This window comes from Nyctibius grandis, chromosome 19, assembly GCF_013368605.1.
Source record: "Nyctibius grandis isolate bNycGra1 chromosome 19, bNycGra1.pri, whole genome shotgun sequence".
NCBI classification, from domain to species: domain Eukaryota; kingdom Metazoa; phylum Chordata; class Aves; order Nyctibiiformes; family Nyctibiidae; genus Nyctibius; species Nyctibius grandis.
In genome coordinates, this window is record NC_090676.1 from 5005455 (window position 1) to 5029722 (window position 24268).

The following is a 24268-nucleotide window of genomic DNA, read 5'->3' on the forward strand; positions in this document are numbered from 1 at the left end:
AGCATCTTTAAACTACCACCAAATAATTGCCAACCCCAGAAGATAGATCTCCCCCTCAACTGTTCAGTGCTTGGCTCTTAAAAGAAGTATCTAGGTCTCAGAATTTTCCACGTTTTCCTTCAAAGAACCAGGAGCTCAACCACTTAAATCTTAGAAGAATTGGGCTTTTCAAAGATAAAATTTGAAATTTCCTGTAGAGACAAAAATGATAATCAGAAGTTGTGAGCTACAACCAACTGGAATTGTTATAAGCGCTACAAATTCCTATTAAAAACAAACTGTATTGGCTTTTATCCACTGTCTATTGCAAAGCAGTGACAGCCATATACAGTGCCTAGTGGGTAATTGATCTAGAAGAACCTGATTTGCACAGGCTGCAGACTGAGTACACAGTCCAAATATAACTAACTACAAAATACCACTTTGAATTCAACTAAAGGTTTTCTAATTTAGGACTTAAAAGTTTTGGTCTTCTTCACAACAGATCTAAATAGCAGATAAATTGTAATATTTGCAGCAGACAAGATTGTGTAAGCGGAACAGACTGTGAAAAAAAATTATACGCACAATAAAAGCTCTGTTCTTACTAGATAGGTACCAAACTGGTTAGTCGAAGTCAAAACCACACAAAATCCAAAGGTTAGACAACACTGTTAAATCATTAAACAAAATGGCTACATTTTAACATCAGTTTTCTGATAGTAAATGATTGTTGTCTGGCTATTTTAATATTCTTATTGAAATATGTATATATTTAAACATTGTTCTAACTTGTGTTTGAAAGTTTGAAAATTGAAACGCCCCAATAAACAGAAGCAAATTTGGAAAACTGGACTCTCTGGAGCTCAGCATCTCTAGAAATCAATACAAGTATGGTGTTTAAAAAAAAAAAAAGGCATTCACCCACCTCAAGGGAAAAAAAAAAACAGAAGTGATTTGATTATTACACTCAGGAGTTCTTTTAGAAGAAATATGTAACATCCCAGAGGATAATCCCAACGGGCCTGTTTTACAGTATCCTTGTAGGGAGTTTCAGTGCAGTCAATGGTCCCAAACAAGCACCATAAGTACTTGTGCTTACTGTTACTTACAGAGGTATGTAATTATTTTACTTAACTGCTTAAATACTCATCTTGCTTAAGTAATTACTGTAAGTAAATTGTAAGTACTATACTTAGCACTATATACAAAGTTTAAGTAAATACAAGTTAAACCCCTGACACCCTTAGCCTCCAATATAAAACTGATACTTGTTTTAAAGTTTCACATTTTAAGATTAGTTGCTCCAAATTTCAAAGATAATAACCTGTATTTTTAATATCTTGCTGCTTGAAAATAGAATGATTTCAATGATAAGAAAGCCTCATTTATTACAAAAATCAAAATTTTAAAAGGATGAATGATTAATTTATTCTTGAACAGCTTTAAAGGATACAAACTGTTCTCTCCTCATCAATATTGTCCATGAAAGCTTTGGGACATTAATATGTTTTCTGGTTATTTATCCTATAAAAGCATGCTAGATGCTTAATTGCATTATTTATGGGCAGAAAGTTACGAATATACATGTGATTTTGGATTAGTGATTTGGTCTTAAATAGATCCTCAGATTGTCTGTAACAAAATGAAAACTACAATGCCTAATCTGATAAAAAAATAAAATCTTCTGATGAGGCTATTATTACAAGATCTGGTTTACAGTGGGACCCAGTGGGGCCAAGAAGATACCAACCAACTTTGCATCAAAGGAAGCAAGCGCATGACCGTTATCAGCAAGGAAGGCAAAACATTATGAATGACTCAATAATTGAGCTTTAGTGTCACAGAAGTATGATGTAAGCCTGAAATCTAGGCAGATTTTCATTTCACAGTACATTTACATGTATAAACAACCCAAATGACACAGTAGTTTTTACTGGACTACTAAATATGTACAGTACACGGTGATACCTATATTAGTGCCACAAATGGCAACTGGAAAATTAACGAGAGAGTTATCCTCAAAGACATAGAGGGCAGAGAAGTTGTGTAATTTCTTGATGAGACTTTCATTACCTGGTCGGACGGCGTATACTCGTTTTGTTTGACTATGTCAATCTTGTCTAGAAAACTGGGGAGAGAAAATAAAAAGATTAACTTTTCATTCTCAAATTAGACAAACTATCTAATTCTTTATTAATTGACAGGTTCACAGATAAGAGTTGGTATATTTTAATACACTCAGATTCACAAAATGCTGAATACACCTAAATTTCTTGATGTATGTGGGTTAGTATTTAGGACATGCATTCCTGGCACCTCCCAGCAGAGGGCCAGCTTCACAGCTTTATTACTCCGGTAATCTCATTCCAACCCCCTCCCACTCTGCTCCCTCCGTTAACAAACATACAAGTAGTTTAATTTAGGTAATTTATTCATATAAATTGTACAATATAATCTGCTACTGCTAACAGTAAAACAATGTCTCAAATAAATTGCCTACATATAGTTTTCCTGAAAGTAAGATGAATAGTTTTGAAAATTTATCGTCACTGTAATTCTTTTAATAAATGAAATCCCTAAACCACTTTTATTAAAAGTTCAGTTCAGTGAGAGGGAATACTGATTTTTGTGTCAATTGTTGGTACCAGTTTTTCAGTTTACTTTCTGGAGGAGTAGCAGTAGTAGGCCAAATAGGTATAAAAAGATATACTTTATTCAAATTCATTAGGCATTACCTGAAGAGAATATCCTGGAGTCTTTAAAATGTTTTTACCAATTAATTGTAACCTCCTAACTATCTTTCACTTCAACTCAAAGAGCAAAAATCTCAAGCAACCTATTTGTTAACTCTGTTTTACTGTGGTGTTACTGTGAGACTCGATGTCGTAGCAAACCAGCAGCTTCAGGGTGCGGATTTTATGCTGTTTGCACCCCCAACACACTGTCCCACACCAAGTGTGCAGCTGGGCTACACCGTGCTCAGACACCTTCCGTTTCAGTATTATTGGGAGATCTAGCAATGCTTCTACAGTTAACTTTATCTGTAATATTAATGATTAATCACAGTCTTATAACCAATATATACTTTTAAGTTTCCTTTTAAATTCCTTTGCATGAATTCTTTTCTTTATGAAGCAGAAATAATAAAGAAAAGGTGGGTTTTCCCTTCTAATCCCTACACATAGGCAGGGATGCTGAAAGTGCATGAACTACAGTTGCAGGGAACAATTTAAAGCGGGGGGAAAAGGTAGCCATGTCCCAGACTCACAAATTAGAAACCAGCCCCCATTAAAATCAGCAAGGGTCTTAGCCCTCAGTTTCAGCCCCTGCTTCCTAACTGACTTTCTAAAACACCTGATGAAGAGCAGGGGAAGGAGGAAAAATAATTGTATGTTCTAACAGCAGCTTCAGTGTAATGCCCTTTTCACCAGGAACTAGATGACCATCTTGTTTCAAGACAAATGAAAAGTAATTTTTGTTTATTCTGAAGTACAGAATTTTAAACATATTAAAAGTATCTTAGTCAACACGCTACTAAAAACATGAGACAAAGTGTAAAGATCAATTTCCATTGTGAAAGGTGACATGGAGACAGATACGCGAGGATAGAATTGATGACAAATTGTCTTCTGCAATTTGCAAGCTGGATTTTTTCCTCATCTCTTCCAGGCTGTTAAGTAATTTTATTTTTCTTTTTTTAATTAAAAGGAAAAAAAGTAAAGCTCTTTGTTCAGTACACAGAGGATCTTAAATACCTACAACAATCATGAATTCCAACCAGTACGAGTGTTTCCACATTATATTCTCCCCTAAGACCACAGTTTCAGAATCATGTGGCAATTTCATGTGGCAATTTCATGTGGCAATTTCAAAAGTTGAACCATGCTCGAAAAATGTTCAAAACATAGCATGTTCATAAAGATACACAGGTGATTACTACAGTGACCCAGCCTTTCTGTACTGAATTTATCTAAGCGTAACATTTTACGCAAGGTTCCATAAAAGGTGGATTTTTGGTTTTGTTTTGTTTTTTTTTTTTTTTTTTAATTGTTTTGTTTTTAAACACTGCTAATCAGCTTAATGGATTTTGGAAACTGACAATTAGAAAATAACAACAAGATATTGCTAAAACCTGGAACTGAAAGTACAAACCTCTTACTGTTGTTTATGCAGACTATTTTTAGGCCTATGATTTCCTTGAAAAACATCAGCCACATAGGAGCAGCAGTACTGTACTTGAGATGAATTCCAATAGCAACGTTCATGCCAGGTAAAACAAGTTCGAATGGAATAAACATTTCTTCTTTCCCCCAAAACAAGTTCCAACATTCAGTAACATCCGATACTCGTAACAATACTCGTTCAAGAGGGAAGTCTTTCACTGTGTGATAGTTACCAGAAAACCTACCCTGCTTCCAGGGGCATTTTAGGGAAAGCGAAGCAACGTGATACGTTAAATGAAGATTTCCTCCAGTGCATGTGCCTTTTCATAAAAGTCTGCTCTAGTAGCTTTAGAAAGGGCGAAAGACTTTAAAAAACAGTTTGATCTTTTGCTCAAACATAAAGAAAGGGGATCATTCTTTCAGTTGTTCAACTGAAAAATAAATGTGTCTGTAAGGAGAAGAGTAGCAGAAATTCGATCTAGTCTGATACATCTAAAATAAGGAGCTACAGCGGGAGCATGAGAGTTCAGGAAAGATCAATACACTATGTTCAGAGACTTCTAAGTCAACGTTAGTCAAGACCAAATGATTTATCCAGTAAATTAAACTAACAATCAAGTCAGATGAGAACAAAGCCCAATTCAAAATAAAAACAAATCCACCATCCTTAATTTCTATTTTTAATTCTTGTTATGCTCTACTCAAAACACAAGTGAGGCCACTTCAACTACTACTTTGTGTGCTGAATTCACTGCTGTTATGGATCGTTCTAAGTCTACTGGAGATACGCCCATCTACTGTATCACCAATGAATTTCACAGGGAGAAAGAAAAGTGACCTTGGTGAAATAATTCAAATAAAACTGTCAAACCATGAAACCAAATTTCAAACTGCAAGCAAGTCTTGCACCAAGTTACAAAGTCAGTTTTTTCTTCTGTAAAATTTTCCCAGAGATTATACGGGAAAGCTATTTTCCAGAAAGCAAATCATTCATTCAGCATCGCTGCCAGTTCTCACTGAGGGCCAGATTCTGGACATAACTAAATAACAGCATCAGTTATTGCTCTGCAAAATACCGTCACTTAGTATAAGGCAGTTTTGCCTGTGTTACAAAACATCGATACTACTCTGACACATTAAAAAAAAAAAAGCAAACAAAAAAACCCCCCAAACTTCAGGTCATTTGTAGTCAGCAACACTGAAGAAGCATCGTCTCTAGGACAGCAGTAGATGTGTCCCTGAGATATTAAACGAAAGGTATTAATAAAGATTTTAAACAATCTGAAATAAAAAATGCACTTTATTTTTGCGTCCCTTTCTTCAGCTTGGGGAAGGAAAAACACAGGTGAAATGTTTTAAACAGACCTTCATGAAGAATCAAGTGTCTTTAATTTTAAGGGGTACACTTCGGAGGCAGACTTCATACAGAGAGATACACAGAAGCTTTCCTTAGCTCCTGCAGCTCCGAGTAATTAAGCCATACACGTGTCCGCAAACCTTTCCAAAATTTTAATAAGCCTATTATGTCAAAACCATGTCCCGATTTTCAGATCAAGATATATGCCAGTTACTAATTTATTCTCGAGTTCTTTCATACAGAGTTGTTTCATCCCTATGTGGGGGGAATTTCCTGAATGAACAATGCTGCTGCCAGACTAAGAACTGCAGCCTGCACTCATTTTTCCCCACTGAAAAGGAATATAACACGTTAAATTTCCACCTCAAGAAAAACACAACTTCACTCTTTTACGAAGAATGAGGGGGAAAGCAGACTGCCGTTCCCTGAGCATTTCCTGACAGTCTTTTCAATAAACAGTAACTTGAAATTTTATTCTTTGTGATCTGACAAAATGGTTGGCAGACAAGGATTTTTTTTTTTTTTGCTTTGTGAAGAGGAGCTTTTGTTTTCAGTCTAGAACAACACTGGAAAAGTCTCTTCAAACTGACAACACACCTATATTTGACGAGCTTTATTTCCATCAGATTTTTTTTTTTGGTCAAGTCATAACCTGAATTTGTATACAAAATGTCTCTCTTAAAAGACATATTAAGATCTCATCTTTAGTGCCCGTAAGACACCGCAAATCAAGAATTCAAAATTTCAATTCCAACTAGATACAACATTTGTTTATAACTTATAACCCTCAACAGTAGTACTGGAACTCCGTATTTGTGAAGTTTCTTGCCTCTGAAAGCCTCAAGGTATTTTACAGACAGTAAATCATACTCACAACTCCTGCCTGCCTTCATTCATGGTGCATTTCCTGCCTCTACCATCGCATCCTGAAACGCACACCTTGCATTAACCCTATTTTAAAGGTAGGTAACACAGGGAGTAAGTTAATTGCCCAGAGTCCCTTGAGTCAGTGGAAACGGAATTTTCATTTCCTCTGAGTCATGTGTTTTTACCAAGATACTACTAAGAATTAACCAGAATATCACTAAGAATTATCATGATTTTACTAAGAATTAAAACTGTATTTACTCTGATCACCTCTAAAACAGTCTTTACAATTCAGGTTTCTATGTCCTAAAAGAAATTAATATTTGTTTACTGATCTTACTAAAGACCAAACTGTGCAAATGCTCAGCAGATTTTATTTATCTATACCCTCTCAGAACTACAAAACTAACTCACAGCTCCCTAAAGTCGTTTTAAGCTGAAATTTAACTCAACATTAATAGTGTTTATAAACAAGAATGTATATTTTATTTCTCAGAATAGATCATGCTTCACTTCTACTTTACTCCCTTTTTAGTCCTTGCCATAATCCTTTGTTATTCAGCAACAGCTCCCTAAAAGCTAAACAGTTAACTATTTGATAAATTCTTTCTGTAGCTATTTCGTCTATGCTGAAGCCAGAGTCACCGGATTAGCACAAAGATGTAATACTCTCTTTAAAAGGATCTGTGAGCTGAGAAATATATGATGTATGTACCGTAACTTTAACACAGTTTAAAAACACATTAATGCAGAAGAGTTTTCCACAGCCTGCGAAGCCAGGTCTGTTACAGCGTCGAAGCGGTGGCTCCCCAGCCAGGCCCACGCACTGCCAAGCACTCCAGGGCACGGGGGTTATTTTCAGTTGCACGCGTGCGTGTACGCATCGACCGCCCCTCAAGTCTGCCAGTTTCTGCTGTTCTTGGGAGCGAGCAGGATATTGGGGCGGGGTGGGGGGGGGGAAATCCTACTCCTTCAACTTAAAGATTTCTTTTACATTTCAGCTAGTTTATTTTGCAAAAGAAGCAGAAAAGAAGGCAAAGTTACAGGAATGATGAAAATAAAATAAGCAAACATTCAATCCGCTAGTAATTACGGTATCCTGCAAACATGGACAGTGTATGAAATCAAACTTGTCATGGCTTTCCTCAAAATGAAGTTAAAAATTAATATTGGGATATTAGTAGCCTTTTTTGTTTGTTTGTTTTCAAAGATATACTGATATTTTCTGTGATTTGCAAAGGTGGAGTTTTTACTGTTAAGGTGGTCACAGAAGACATGCCACAAACACATTACTGGATGATTACAAATATTCAGAACGGCACAGCTCTTTCCCCCCTAAACAAAACTAGATAATGAGAGAGGAAAAAAATTCCATCAAAACCTTAATTAAATTTAACTACTTCACCAAGAAAATTAAGAGGTGGGGAAAAAAGCTTTTAGAGACAGACACATAGGGACAGTAGTGTAACAAATATTATTGGTATAATTATGAGAGCACTACATTGCACATAAAAACATCTCACGTATGATGTTCCTATAACAAAATTCTGCATGTCAGTTCTCAGACATAAGGACCACATTCAAAACCAGATTTACATTGGAAACTAACTTCCAAACGTAGTGTAAGACTTGAACAGAAGTAAACCAAGATAACTTTAGAAAACTTCCCCAAGAAGCTGCAAATATTTTTTTTATTTCCAATTTCAAGTCAAACAGTTATTACGATTTCCTTATCGAAGTAGCAAGTCACACAAAAAGATTTAAAACCAGTCTAAAGCTCAGAATTTAATTATAGATGGTATTAATGTGGACATATCCCAGAAAAGTGACTTTGCAGCGGCCCCGGCTGTAATTACCGCAGAACCTCGCAGCGTTCCAGCCGCTTGGAGGCGGAGGGGCACCATGGGTCTAATTTTGAAGCAAATAACGAGAAAGCTGAAAAGTATGACTCCATATATTTGGAATCATCTTGTGGTAATCAAGGTTACAGTTCCTTATATGGTGTGGAGAGCATGAAGCACACACAAAAAATAGAATATTAAAACTATGGGGTATAAAGATCTGCAACTATTGCATAAATCCCTAAACATACCCCAGCAACCAGCCAGCAAAGCCCCCTTACTTTTGTGTTGCCATGAAATACAAACCTTGCCCTAAAAACAAGGCTGGTTATGCACCCGGCTTCCTAAACCGCATAATTAAAAAAGCGTAATCTGCCGGGAGGCATGAATGAATTTTAGACAAATCCCGCAGAAGGCAAACCATCCCTTCAAAACCTGCCAGCGACCGAAAAGAGAAATGGGGAAAAAGTAGGAGAAAAAGAAAAATCTATTTAAAGAGGTTGTAGTTGTCTCTCTTTTTTTTTTTTCCCTCCTCTGCCTGTCTAAAGTTAGTCTGGCTTAGAGGATGCACTAACTTTCCCAATCAGTTTTACATTACAGCACAAGTCCAGAAATAGCTCCCAGCCGCCTTGGCCTCTAGCACGGTTGCCATGACAATGGAACCACAGAGCTATAAATAGCTCATCAGCACCAAATCTTGTGAGACACATCTGGAATGGGGCCAGCCCAGCCCCGGCCTGACAAATAAAAATAGGCACAGGCAGTTTCAAAGGCTGGAAAGGTACAATGCGGCTCGGCTTGTGTGGAGCGGTGGGCAGAGAAACAGTTCTGATTGCTTGCTGGCACGAGATTTATTTGATAGGAGATTGGGAAGAAGTACAAAAGTTACTTTATTGCATACTAAACAGTGAGTCTTTCTCTAAGGTCTATTTTTCTTTCTTTTCCCCTCATCTGCAGCAAAACCATACCGCTTTTGAAACTGTAACAATGCAGTCTTTTGCCCAGGAGACCATTAAAATAAGGGAAAACAGAAGAAAAGAGATCTTCAAAACTTCCCCCTCTAACTATTTCTGTACATTTTGGGCTCAAGTGTATTTAAGCACTCCGGCAAGTCTGACAGGCATCCCGGATGGGATCCTGCATGGGCTGGAGTGCTTTGCCCCAGCCAAAATCATTCGCAGGCTGCTCAGTGCCTCCACGAGCCTGGTACGAGATGGGGTTCCCCGAACCTCTCTGCCAGGCTGCAGCGATGGCTGCTCTCCTCTTCACCCTCAACATCGTCGCTTTGGACCCTCACACCAGGGACAAAACTGCAGCCGTGGACTACGCTGAGGTTACAAACCGGCTGTGTCTGTAGCTCAGGCCAAACCTGAGCCGTGCCCTGCGAGGCGGAAGGCAGAATCAGTAGTCGCGGCATAACCCAGCCCACTTTCCAACAGCTCAGCTTGACAAAACTGCCTTTTGAGCAAGCATTTTCTTTCACTCAGTGGGTGAGAAAATGTCGTATTTTTAGCACAGACTCTTGATCAACCCATTCAATTACATCCAAAGTATCTGTGTGGGAACAGAATGTTATGTCAAAAATGTTATTCAGTGTATTTGTCAATATTACCCAACAGAAGACATTTGTATAATCAGGAGATTCAATATTTTCTACAGCATATGAAAGCAACAGTTCAGGAATCAGACTGAAGTTGTAAGACTTTGCTATTTCACAGGCACTGGAAATAGTAGTCAGCATGATGTAACACAGCAAACACCACTCCCAAAATATAAAATCTTAGTTGCTCTATCAAAAAACAACAGAGACTACAGACGGTAATCAAAAACCTGCAACTATAACAAGCATTTCAGCCACAGGAAAATATCTGCCGTATGCCATAAAGGCACCGTGCACGCGCTCCACACAAACTGCACCATCAGCCCACAGGATTCCTTTAGGTCCCTACACAGATATTTTCATTTCTAAAAATTGTAGAGTAACTTACATCCAGACTTAAAACTGTATGTAAACTTCCCTCCCCTTCCCCCTTCCTTTTACCACATCCAGTTTGCTCATTTGCCATCTGAACAATGTATGTTTCAGAAAACAGCCATTTTCACAGAAGTATTTTGGAAAATTTACTTTGTAACATGCAATGCAGTGCAATTCAGGATTTAATGGTTTTTATAAAGATACTCCAAGTTAGTTTAAGAGCCTATAATCAACTGCAAGTTTTGATTTACATTATATAAAAAACCCCTATATATATTTTTTTTTCTTGCTTAAGAAAGCAATTTATAAACTATTACGAGATAGCCCTTTCTGGCTCATACAATGAACAAACGTTCCAGTTTTGTCTTGGAGAAAGATGAGGTGCAAAGGGCTGCAGAGCAGAAAACACTACAAGGTAACCCAAACCTGGCCAGTGCTCCAGTCCTTCGCTGGAAGGGCCTCCACAGCACCCCAGGACGCCCACCAGATCCCCTCTGCCATTAACGCCTCACCTAGACCTGATGCTGCTTACGGATCCCTCCTCCTCCAGCGATGGCTGTGGAGGGCTGCCTCCCCCAAGCACATCATTCATGCTCCTGTACGCTCCCCGCTGACCGGGGCCACATTTTATCCCGAACGTTACAGCCACCCGCCTGTGACCGTACCCGATTACCGGTTTTCAAATGAAACCCATCCCACACAGCTTCCCCCCACAAACCCCAAACCCTTCAGGCTGCTCCAGCTGCCCTCACTCCTACTTTGCGAACTCGTACAAAGGTATTTTCACACTCTCACAACTACCAAAACAGACCGATTAAAACCAACTCACTACGGCGTGCCTCCGAGGCTCGCTCCGCAATACAAGCCCGTATATGTCAAATAACTTCAGAACAGCCCCTCACCCCGCCCCAGAAAATTACTTCGCCATGCCAGGAAGAAACGTAAGCTGATCCAAGGCCAAGGCTGGGTACAGAAATTAAAGGTAACGGTATGGATGAAATCGGTACGTCGCGATCTGATTCCAGTGCAAGCCCGGGGCGGGAACATGGTGTGAGTGAGTGGGGAGGAACATGGCGCAATCCCTATTAACTTTTTCTTTCTTTTTTTTTAAGTAGGCTGCAAAAGACAAAAAACACGGGGAAAGGAGAAGCAATTAAACGTTCATGTAACAAAATTTCTCACTTCACTTCGCTTTCTGCCCCTCTTCTCCAACTTTTCTTTCTGAATTTTGGTGGGCCAACCACACCAGAGACTCGGATCTAATCAATGATCCCGTCTCTTGCAAAACACTATCAAATCTATTGCTTTAGATATGGGATGTTACCTCTTCTCTACACTTCAAAACAATTATGTTCGCTTGCTTTCATTTTTACTTATCCCTATTAATGAATCAGTGTTTAAAATAAAAAAAGAAGCAAATTAATCAGAAATCGAAATATCAGCCACCTCTAAACAGTTCACGCATTGCTGGAAGCAGAACGGAGGGCAAGCGGTACACGCTGGGCCCGGAGAGCTCCCAGGGCAATCAAACCCAGGCACGAGGGTGGGAATCGGGCATGGCAAACGGGTGAGCTGCTGCGGCAGCCTGCGCTCCCGGGCTGTTCAGCGGGGGCTAAACTTGGAGGGAAACTTTAAATTTAATAATTTTTCAAAAATCTATTTAAATTAATCAGGTGCAATAGGGATCTTCTCAGACACATTTAAGAGTATTTTCTGCTAACTTAGACTAAGGAGACTGTTTAAGCAAAGTCATTTAGGCAAAAATCAATAAGAATAATTTTTAATGGAATTAAGGAGAGCCTCTATAGAAGATAAATTAGTTTGACAATGACCCAACCTCTTTAAGTTCAAATCAGCAAATGAATGCTCGCTTCAATTTCAGATGTCATTTTTAATATGGCAACAACCTATGCATTTTTTAAGTATATGTCCCCTACCATAGGCTGCTGTGAGCAATTAAAACAGGTGAACCTAATGGGATATCCTTTCATTGTGTTTCAACAAAGTATTTATATGAACCTTGTCCTCATGGTCTTTAGCTCCCTCCAGTGCCATCAAATCAGTAGAATTGCTTTCAGTTGATAAAGACCATCACGTACATATAATCTTTAAATTGCATTATTCTGACAAAATTAGTGACATCACTGATAAATAAAATAAAAATTATGCTAATAATTTAAAATGTTAATGAAAGTGTATTCCCTCAATGACTGGGACCAAAAAACACAGCCAAAGTAAAAAAAAAAAAAAAAAGAAAAAAAAAAAGGGACAACCAAAGAGCTAGATCTCAAGTAGGAATAAAACTGTACTATCTGATAGCCCCAAAATGCTTTATAAGCATCATTCATTGGAATTTGCACAATGCATTTCAGATGATAACAGAATTAATAAACTAATACTTCATACCAATTTCCATAATGTGAAGAAACAGAACTATGCAAAAATGGACCAATCAAAGGTTCAGACAGTTCCCACATTTTTCAGCTTGTGTGTGGCTTGTATAAACTAAACCCCAAACACTGAGAATGCAGAACCAGGCACTTCCCCAGCTGCTATCTGAAAATCAGGCAACATCATTTTAACAGAAATTTGAGAGACGGAGGTAGGTGGAGCTGCCATGATCTCACGTGACAGAAAAGGAATTTTGATCCCAGGACTGAATTTCCGCAGGAACTAGGGAAGCGGTGACAGCTCAGGGAAGGAATCGGGCCCCAGATGAGCCCAAAACAATGGGAGGACAAACGGCTGCTGGGTTTTGAGCAGAGTGGTAGGGAGTTATTTAAACTGCCATATTTAAACACACTTGTACAAAGGTCTCAGAGAAAATAGTTCATACATATTTAACATGCAAGAATATAAATCCAACACTGAAATTCTGCCTACTTAGGTGCCATCCCAACTGAGATTTTTGTTCAGTATTTTAGGAAGCTTGGTTCTGCAGAAAGGCAGTACTTTGGCTGTTATCCTGCTCATAGGACACTCAGATGTTTCATTTCTTTTACGCCAGCATCACACGTGACGCTTGCTGCAGGCACTCAGGGCTGGAACGGCAGCCAGTGTCTCCACACGACTACCTGCCAATACCTGTTCGGGAGCCCACAGTTTAAACAACTCGCAGCAGCTCACGTTCCAGTTTCTGCTTTTCTCAGAGGCACACTTTCCCCCCCTCCCCTCTTTTTTTTTTTTTGAAACGTTCTTTTTCAAACCTGGGAAAAACAGCTCCAGGCCTCTGTAGTAAAAGGAGGCACACAACCTGGCAGCTACTATTAAAAGCATCTGTAAAGAGCACACGTCTCGTTCTGAAGCGAGTTATAATATATTCTTCTTTTTTCTTGAAAACATTTGCTTGATCAAGAAACTTCATACCAGACATAGTTAAAGAATCATTTTAAAACAAGCAAGTCATACAGAGCTACAATAGCAAGTTTATACTGTTAATTTTGAGCAGTACAGTGACATTAATCTTTGGCTGCTGTGAAAAGCATCACCTGCAAATATCTGTTTCTGTGTTCTTTTGCCATACAATAAAATGAAGAAGTCAAATTTAAGTGCTTGTCTCTCCCTGGTACACATTACATTCAGGCGGATAAAAGGGAGCAAGAAATCAAGCTTGAAGCCAAATTCAAAGGCAAACAATAAAGGTGAACATACTACTGTGGGAAAGCCAGTCACAGGGAGTGACCATGTTTCTGAAAAAAGTGCAGCCCTCTTTTATTCTCATAGAAATTTAACACATCAAACAAAAAGAACTTTCAGTCATCCAGTTTCACAATTTTGCTCTTTGCTTAGATTTTTGCTACTCTTAAAAGGAAAATCTAATTTAGACCCTCCACCTTCGCTTACTCACATGTTGTTTGTGATAACATCAAGACATAGTCACTGACTATGGAATGTTTCCCCAAACCACATTTGAATATGTAGTGCTTTTAAGCTTACAATTCAAATGGACACCTCACAGAATACTGTGGCTTTAAAACAGCTCACAAACTGCACTAATTTAGCGAGTGACATGATATGCCATTTTAGAATCTTTTAAATAAAATATTTTGGCCCTTCCGCCTCTCTTCCCCACTGACCTGCTAACTTGACTCAACTTAACCTGAAGCAGAATTTTAATCATTATAAAAATACGAACTCCTTTAAATCTCATCTCTCAAAACAGAAGACTGGCTATAAAAGACCTCAAAAATAGTATTAAAAGCTCTAATCATTCAAATATCTATAAAACAGACACTAGGATATACTTTATATTTGCAAAACATATTTTAACATTTGCAAAATATATTTTTTAACATGGACTTTTCTAAGCTGCATGTTTTTAAGATTAAAGTAACAGACAATTTAGAATGAAGCGTGCCCAGGAAAAGCAAAAATCCCTGACAAGGCACAACCTTAGCCTGTTTCCTCTCAGCCAAGAGTCACGTCTGCTGGTTTGGGCACAGAGAGGTTTTCCAGCGCAGTTCCCTGACTCACAGATGAGCAGTCAGGTGCTGCAAAACATGGAACTGAGACAGGGCTGGAGTAAGTGTGCAGAGATGTGTGTGGGTGATGGATGAGTGAGAAAGTTATGGGGTGAGAGCACAGGGAAAAGGAGGTGAGGGGAAATTTTGGAAGGACTTTTAAAATCCCTCATTCTCTAACTAGCTTAAGACAATGTTACAATGAGGAAGTGATAATGCAGCCGCTTCAGGTGGAATTAGTTCTTTCAAACTAGCTTTACTGATTCTTTATTACAGTTACATAAAAGTGTTGTAATTACCTAAACAATTACTAAATATATTATTCATAAAACTGTTTCAGCATTGTAACTGTAAAAACCCTCAACAGCAGAATGAATAGCTCTATCTGAAATGGAACTGTATACCCAGGAGAACATTAAGATTCAGGAGGTACTAAAGGTGACACATAGGCACTGCTCCTGCAGCCTCAGCATCCTCACTGGCCTCCTTGTCAGCCGACTTTACACAGCCCAAGGACTGAGAAAGGCTGGGCAGGGAGTCTTCTCCCACAGCCCCATCCTTCTCTTCTGACATGGGTCCCCGTGCTCCCAGGCAGAGCCAGAGCCTTGAGCACAAACCACCCCCTTCTACTAAAGTTGAAGAGAACCTCTGCTCTGAGGTACACTGTACAAAACTCTGCTAAATTTAAATTACTGCCATGTTCTTTGGAAACCTTATCTTTAGCCCCCTCTCCTCATGGGATGGGGGGAAGGAGAAAGACTCTAGCCATTATGGTTGTGAAGCAAGTACAAAATGGTGAAGTGAGCTCTACCTATGCATGTAGTGTGAAACAAACACCGAGAGGTGGAAAAGAATTTCATCTCAGCAGGCATTAATTCTGAAACTCCAGTGATGCTGGTTTATGCTTTTTTTTAATTTTATTACACTGAAAAGAAAGTATCACAAAGCTATGAATAACAACTCATTTTTGCACCACAAGTGGCTGGACTCCCCCTACACACATGCTCAATCACAACCGGGCAGCAAGGAATCAGAGGGGAAAAAAAGCCAAAGTGAAGAGCCCAAGGTGTGCATTAAAGTTCCAGAAAATTTCTGAATTCCACTGGATGACTAAAAGCCATACGATTGGAGCAGAGGACACACACACATCTTGACCATCTCTTTGTCTGCAGAGGGCAGTGTCTCATGTTTGCATTTTAAATGGCTGAAACCCTAAACCTAAATTATTTATTAACAAGATTAAAAATTTCCTCTTCTACATGAAAGGAACATTTAAACAGTCTCAGAAAAAGAACTGAACTAAAACAGACACTAAAAATCATGGGCAGAAATGCTGCAGTGGGAAAGATGAGAAGGGGTCTAAGAAGGTATTTCTCTTCCCCAAATGTAGTGCCTATTCCCACAAAAACATACGTTAAGGGGTTATGAACCCAGCTGGGGCTTTGGCCACCCTTACAAAGCTGTGCTCAATATCCAAGTCTATTATTTTGCAGAAGGACATAAACCCAGCAACCCTCTTATAATGTCTTACTGCAAAGAAGCACTAAAGGATGTACAGCACCCTTCAGTGTAGCACTTGGGTCAAATACGTGCCTCAAACTTAGCGGGCACCTGCCATTCACAGCCCTCAGATCTGGTAATAAACGTGCAATTCCAAGCTGTGCTAGGAAGCAGAGGCATGCGGCAGCTCGAGTGGAAGGACTGCGACCCAGCTGTAGCCTGGACTGGCTCACCTATTGCTCTGATACCTGTAACTAGAAACTATGTGATTTAAGAGCGCTGAAGACAATTCCAGGATTTCCATTTGTTCTGCATTACTATAATTAGAGCTTCCGGATCACGGTTTACACTAAGAACAGCAGCAAAGACTGCAAGGTGGAAGAGACTCAGATCAGACGGGTCAGATAGGGAGAAAGTCTGGAGAGAAAGCTCAATGGTTCTGGTGAACAGGAGGTGTGTTCTTACATTACCTACACCATATCAGGTGCTTATACATACACAGTCTATAAAAACATTATAACCATACACTAAACATAGCTTTTATCACACTACAGTATTTGAACTCCACTTCCTCTACTCAGCAGCAAATTATTAGATTCACCACAAAAAAGGATGCCTAAGTGCAGCAACTAATATATTACACAGAAGTTAATAATATGCAACTACTAAATATAGCCATTCTCTGTTTTCTCCTGCATTTTCCAGCCTAAGACATTTTTGCAGCATCTTGCACACACTAGCTGCCCCGTACCGATTGTGATGCTCAAAACTGGTGACAGGTGCAGAGCTCTCAATATGGCACTTTTCCCTCTCCCCATCCCACCCACATTTAGATCCTACAGCTTCAGCTTGTAAAACTACAGTTATCTTCTTTGTATAAATGCACATGCACAGGAAGTCCAAGGAACAGACTGCCAACAAGCAGATGAGAAAATTAAAAAAAGATCTGAGACGCTAATAAACCATGCCAGAACTATACACTGCATCTAAATACAGGTTTTAAGGGAACATCACTGTTGTACTTCTGCAGATAAGCATATCCTTCATTTTAACTAAAAAAGAAAAATTTCCTCCTTTGCATGAGCCCACTTTCATTTGAGAGACCTAGGTTTCATTAACACAACTTATGATTTTCTGTTTCTTTGCTTAAAGACAATAGAATGGAGAAGAAAAAAAAAATAAAGGCCGATATAATTTACATTCAGGTCACTGACTTTCTTGATTGTGGTTCCAAACACCAAGCCTTTAAAAAGGAAAAAAAAACCAGCCACTCAAGCCCCACACTGCTCCACAGTAGAACTTCTTCCTGTTACCTACATTCATTTTTATCAGCGCAGATATTTAGTGGAGTTACAGTCAAAAGGTATCCCAAGAAGAAAAAAAATCTCCAGCTAACATCACAACTGAAAAATGCAACTTTTCTAATGTATTACTGATTTCTAAGTAAGTATGCAGGGAAACTGCCACACACTTTACACAGGCGTATATGTGTCTAACTCTGTAGAGTAAAAATCTGTTTCAATTTTCTGCGTGCCCAGCACTAATCCATTTATGATGCTTTGTGGTATGGATGTTAGGAATAAATGTGAAACAGTTCAGAACTTAAAAGATACACTATTTAAATGTGGATACTACAACCCGATTCACCCTGTTATCCATATATGTATAAAAGCAGCATATGCTTGTACAGATTCTGGTAATTACAGAGTTTTGTTTCAAAAAAATGCCATGTTTCATACAATATAAACACGGTAATTGTCACTTTATTTCACAATCTACACTGTGATTTCAATTATGCACAACAAAGGGACTGCTCATGAGAACTGAACTGAGAGAGTAAATTGCACCCCTCATAATAATAGTAACAAACCTGTGTTCATTAGTGTGTGTTTGTTTTTAAAAGGTATTTGTTGAATTATTACAAACATGTCTTACAGACTGGTGAAAAAAGAAAAACATACTGGGTGCGGCACTAATCTTTCATTTGTAAGACTTGTCTTGAGGGAAATCAGTTTCATATTCTGTACAGCCACGTGACTTTATCAGAAAACCACAGCGCACAATTTTGGCATAATTAGCAGGACCTTCTTAAATACAGCCCAGAAGAAAGCTCTGAGGGAAACAAACACATTTCACATCATTAGGGAAAGTCAGAGACGAAATGGCTCTGCACAGAACAGCAGAAATCCTACCTATTTTTAGTTCACAATTCCAATAAGAAAACAGCTGGGAGTCTAATGAAAATATCTTGGTGACAAATTTAATGGACCGAACACTAAAGTTACTATTTTAAAATAAAGTTCCTAATTATCTTTCAAAACAAGAAGCAATTAAGCAGCAGTGGAGCTACGGCTTCCCAAGCGTCTGCTAAGGCTTGGCTCCAATCAGATTGAAACTGGGAAATGGCTCAACACCTTTCTGATCCTAAAAATTGGTTGAGGGCCAGGCTCAGGGTTTGGTTGGGTTTTTTTTCTTTAGTTTAACAAAAGCAGTTCTGCTTTGACCTGTCCAGTCCTGCCTTGCCCTGTTTTTCCCTGCCTGTTCCCCAATCACCCTCCTTACGAGCAGGGAATGCCTCCGCGCAGACGCACAATTCGCAACCCGCCCGTGCAAGGAGAAGGCGGAGAGGCAACCAGGAACGGAGCTTGTCTTGTCTGAAGAGAGCTGGTGAAAACAACAAATGATAACAAACTGCTTGAATCTTAGAGCAGTTCAGCTCCGGGGAGGAGAGGTGGACAGCGAAGTACTCCAGAGGCAATGGTGAAGGGTCAAGGATCTCGCCTAGCAAAGAGCTCTGGAAGAGCACAGAGGAATTCACAACACGGAGCATATTGGTATTTGCAAACTTACTGAACGAGCCACATAAATCACAATAAAGTGAGTTATAATCTGACACGTTCTTTTCCAAATAGCTCTTTAAAACTAGACATTTTAATTACTGGTTCCCTTGATAACACACTGTGACAATAACGAGTATTTTATACTTGTAACCTCACGTAAGACTATTCCACACTTCATACATACCGCACACCTTAGTTCTGAAACAAACTTTAAACAACAGGGGTAGAGAATTAGAGTTAGCATTGAAAATACACAAGACAACATGCTAAAATCAACATTTTAATGTGACATAGTAGGATCCTAGAGTCTGGAATGCCCATTTGGGGAATATATCATCCATGCTGGTAAGACAGAAGATCTCTAAATCCATCCTCTCACCCCTTCTACAAAACCACTTCATTGTGTCAAGATTCTTGATGACATTGCAATACTTCTTGGCATTAGTACCATGAAAGATTGAACAATAACATCCCTCACTCATCTGATTTCATTTAAAACCTCACACTATCCAAAATCATCCAAGCGTTTTTGCAGTTGTGAGCTTTCATGTTCTTCCTGAAGAAGAGACATATCACAACACCAATTTACAAATGGGGACACTAAGTTTCACCCCAGTCTGGCTTTTGATAACAAAACGTGTGGATCCTAAAGCAGCTCAGCTCCGTGGAACAGAGGTGAACAGTGAAGTCCTCCAGCAGAAATGGTGAAGAGAAGCCATTCAGGCTGAACTAAGAAAAGAACTGCAACTGTACACCTTAACTGCAAAATCTGTTCTTCATGGCACACGCACACTGATAGGCAGAGCTAATGAAAAGACCAAAATAAAGTAACAATCAGTAGACTAGAGCAAGACTGGTTCACTCTTGAGACTCAATCTGATGAAAAAATAGCCAAAGAACAGCCACACTCTTTACGAAGCTAGGTAAGAAGAGTGCCTTGCCACATACAAACCTTCAAGATGCCTAACTTCTCCACGCTGTCCCTGATTTTATAACATCATAAATGAGTAATTAAAATCCAACTGAAAAGCCTCAATAGCAAAAGTGGTGGACAGTGCGTTTCACACATGGTCTTCAGCAACTCTGCAAGTATTACCAACATCAGCAATATACAAACAAAAGCGGCAAATTAACACAGTTTGGGAGGATTTCGCGTGTATATTGCTATTTTCATTTATTTGTAAAAATTACCTAGGCTGCAAAAGTTTTTTTTTTCTTTTTTCTCTTTTTTTTTTTTTAATTGTAAAAACTGGGCTGGATGTGGCTCCCACCAGCACCACGCTCCTCTGGCAGACCCTCCTCCAGGACCCAAGGCTCTTGCCCTTCCCCAGCTGCAACAGCCTTGCTAAAAATAGCCCTTGCAGGCTTTTACTCCTGCTGCAGTTTACACAAGCCCTTTGGGGGAAGGGGAACCTTGCAGAGTACTTAAGGCACTTCACAGCCTTCACAGAAAATTTACTGGGCAGCCAACACATTTCAAGTGTAAATTACCATCCAGACACTGAAAACCCTCACTTGCATAATGAACATACTACAATTTAGCTTTATTGGTGGGTACCCTTCTTGGAGACTTAATTAGTGTACCACAATACCAATACAGCTATCATGGAGTCATATTTAACTATAACAACTGATTTTAACACATTTCGTCTACAAAATCTATGTATAATATACTACAGAGTAATCAGTTAAAAAATGGTATTTCAGATCACAAAACCTATCAATGACATCCTGCCCACAAAATTGTTCTTAATCACACATAAAATTAGCTAGCAATTTCTTTCAGTTTAGTTAGGACTTAGTCACATACTACAAAAAATACCTAAAGAATACTTAAATTCAGCTTCAGTTTGATAAACTTGTTCACCTAATATGAGCTTAATCTATTTTTTTATTTTCAGCCCGCCCCTCCTGAAGTAAGGATTTTATGACCATGTTCTCTGCATGCAAGCACATGGTCTCAATAAACTTTGGAGCCTGCTGGTAAATTTATACCAAATGTACTCCAGACATCTTTGTCAGGGGTCTCTCAAAAATAACAAATTCAGCAACACCTGTGACTGCAGGCAAGCACCCGGACAAAAGGAATGTACATTTAGGTCACCAGTGAAGGAAAGGCTTCGGTGTATTATCAAACGCTGGAGTTCACAGAAGAGAAAAAGGAGAGAGAACACGTGCCAAGTCAACGGCACTGAGCGCTCCCTCTCCCTGGGACTGGCAGTGATGTATTTGCAGTGTTTCAACCCAGAGAATAACTGGGAATTGAACCTGGTGCTTTCAGGTTGTACCAGCAAATGTACTGGCCTCAATTCATCTTTGTATCAGAAATTTTCTGTTGCCTTCTATCTCTCGGAACACTTACTTTTAATTCCTTTTTTAAAGCAAGTCTTTAATGAGGTTTTACAGTATCTTTTTAGGTTTTAGTTTGATAAAAATATTCTAATTGTTGTCTTCTAATCTTGAAATGTTCCTTTTCTGCAGCAATACAGCACGAGCGATAAGAGCTCTCATAAAAAAAACACCCACCCGTGCTCCAAAAGCTGCCGTGCTTGCTGATGGCAAACATCAGAAACAGCAGATCCCAAGGTCAGGCAACACGTTCCAGCAGCTACTCACCCACCAAGGTGAGTAAACGGCAAAACCCTAAAAATACTGGTCACACCTGCTCCACGTTCGCTGCCACAGGAGCGTCAGGAGCAGCACACCATTTCAGCACGGCGCTTCCTGCTGGAGCAGCATTCGCTGTGGCTGCCACAGAGGCGAGGGGTCCCCCTCTCCAAGTGCCCCGCATCAGCTGCCCCGGCACCCCGATCACCAAATCCACCCAGGATTAGCCTGGCTGCTACGCAGGTAGCGCGACAGTGGTGCAACCAACGCTGCACTCTTTCTTGTTTCCTCAAGCATTTATTTACAGCTTGCCCTGTGTTTTGTGCCTGCAGACCTTCCTCTTGCGGGAGGGATCCCTAGCGAAGGCTGCTCCAGCCCGCGTGGAAGTCCTGTCTTCCGCTCGTTTCTGTATCATCTTGAATTGTTTGAATCACGGCTCAAAACAAACCTTATTCAGGGCTTTTTCTGTTTGCACAAAGGGAGGTTGCAAAAGCGTGGGAGGAAAGGGTGAGTGAAAATTAATTCTCGGGAACTAATACAAGTTTTAACAGTTGCTTTCATTGATTCTCAGTACTTGGTAGCTTTGGTTTTTACACCACTACAGTAATCTAAGACCACTATACCATTAAGTCCAATGCTAACAATTCAAGACATTGTTTACTCTGTTTTTTAATGAAGTTATGGGAATTTTACAGTAAAACTGAGCACATTTTTTAAATTAATGGGTAAAACTTCAATGAATAACAGAAGTCTAGTACATCCTAGGTGCATGACAACCTTACAGAGTTTACATAAACACAACTCCTCCTCTTAAGTTCTCATCCTAACTAATTCATTGTAACACACAGACTGACTGCTGTCTTCACAAAAAACAGAGGATTTAAGGATTACCGTGTACACAATAACCTATTTTACTGGTTCAAATTTTCTCAAAGTATGTGTATTTTTTTGAGAACTGAGATTACAGGAGAAGTTTCACCTGCAGCAAACACAGTGATTTTTATGGTGAATTTGTTGCACCTTCCCTACCATAAAAAAGTATATTCTTTGCATAGTGAAAATAAAAAAAAAATACAGAAAAAGGGCAATACCATCTGCAAGATCCACGTACAGTGAAGGCAAGCCAAAAAATCTTGAGCTTTCAGCAGTCACGTAGCTCCGCCAATTGTCTGACCTTCTGAACGCATCAAACCTCGTGAAACGTTGGGCCTGTCTTGCCGTAAATGCACCAATTGTGTGTTTATCAGCTTTGCACTAGCAGCCCGATACGGTGTTTACTACAGTAGTGAAATCCCCTCACTCCAGGAACACATGGCATTGCTTAAAGGATGAAAGGCTGCTCGGCAGAACACCAAGGAATCTATGCAATCAGTGATATTTGTGAAACATGTTGTTAATGAATTAACTCACAGTAGGAGAAACTCCATCTACTTCAGGAGAGTTCCTATAAGGATGACACCACGTTATTGAATTTTTCTTAATCTTTACAATCATGAAAGAAAACCAAAATTGTGTAGTAACGCTATGTTAGTAGCTGCATTGAATGATCTTGTGTAACACCACAACATACTAATTTCTTGAATAAATTATTTTGTGTCAAGTCTATAACAACGCTGATTAATCGCTCAAAAATGGACTGGACATTGAGTCAGGGCTTTGAATGCATACATGAAATCTTGTTTACTAACATATTAGTTGTTTGAAAAATAGTGGTAATTTTCATTTACATGGAAAATTATTTATGAAGTCTCAAAACTTAACAAATAATCAACCAAAACAATCAACAAAAATCAACCCTACACATCTCCTTGATTAGAAGTTGAAAACACTACTTTTCAAGGTGGCAACTCTTTAACTGTTTTGCATAACTAACCCCAGATAAGTTTAGCTTTAGGTATACACGTGTATACAAATCACACAGTTATGTGCAGAACAAGCACCCTGCCAGCGTACTTCACCACTTCTCATTCTATTACAAACTCGTACCTATCAACAGAGCAAGAGACCAATACGATATTCCCAGCATCTCTTCCAAAAGCCTCAGCCAACAAAAGATGTTTTTTCATCTATTTCTAGCATTATCCTCTCACACTATTAATTAACGCCCCAACAAAAACTTGAGGACGGGAAAAGGAAAGAGTGGGAAGGAACGTGGACCTTATTGCCATTAAAATGCACAAATTAGTACAAGTTTAATTAAGAGAAGGTTTTGGCTTATATTTCATCTCCTGATGTATTGCATTTCAACCCTTCCCCTTCACCCACAAAAAAAAAATCCACTGCACTTTAATTTGTACGTTTGCAGAGAAAAGTGCCACAAAAAACAAAGTAGAAGCATGGGCAGGTATCAGAAATATGTTGACTAAGAAGTCCAGATACTACTGAACCAAACAGACTTGAAAGCAGTTACAAAACTCTGCATCTGACATTTACTTTAAAAAACCTCAAGATTATTTTATTTTCTCTTTTTGAAACAGAAATATCAGGGCTTATGCACATTTTGTCATTTGTATTATTCATTTATTAAAATGTTTAAAAACATTTGGTGATGCAAGCATCATATTCTTTATCAAACAACAGAGTTTGCCACTTTTACCACTAGTAACGAGGAATCTGTTATTCTCTTTAGTGAATTATTTTTAACTCTGTGTTAATTAACTCTATGGGTATAGGCAA

The 24268-nt window shown here is 39.0% G+C and overlaps 1 protein-coding gene across 3 annotated transcripts in view; it reads right to left on the minus strand.

The window, feature by feature from the left end:
• The window catches only part of GNAS (GNAS complex locus), a 153506-nt gene that overhangs the window by 13549 nt on the left and 115689 nt on the right, over positions 1-24268 (minus strand). For all 3 annotated transcript variants that reach the window (XR_011049568.1, XM_068416453.1, XM_068416454.1), the window contains exon 6: positions 2056-2110. Coding sequence is in view for 2 of the 3 variants with exons in the window: in XM_068416453.1 (XP_068272554.1) it covers positions 2056-2110 (55 nt within the window). In the remaining variant the exon portion in view is untranslated. The remainder of the gene's footprint in view (positions 1-2055; positions 2111-24268) is intronic.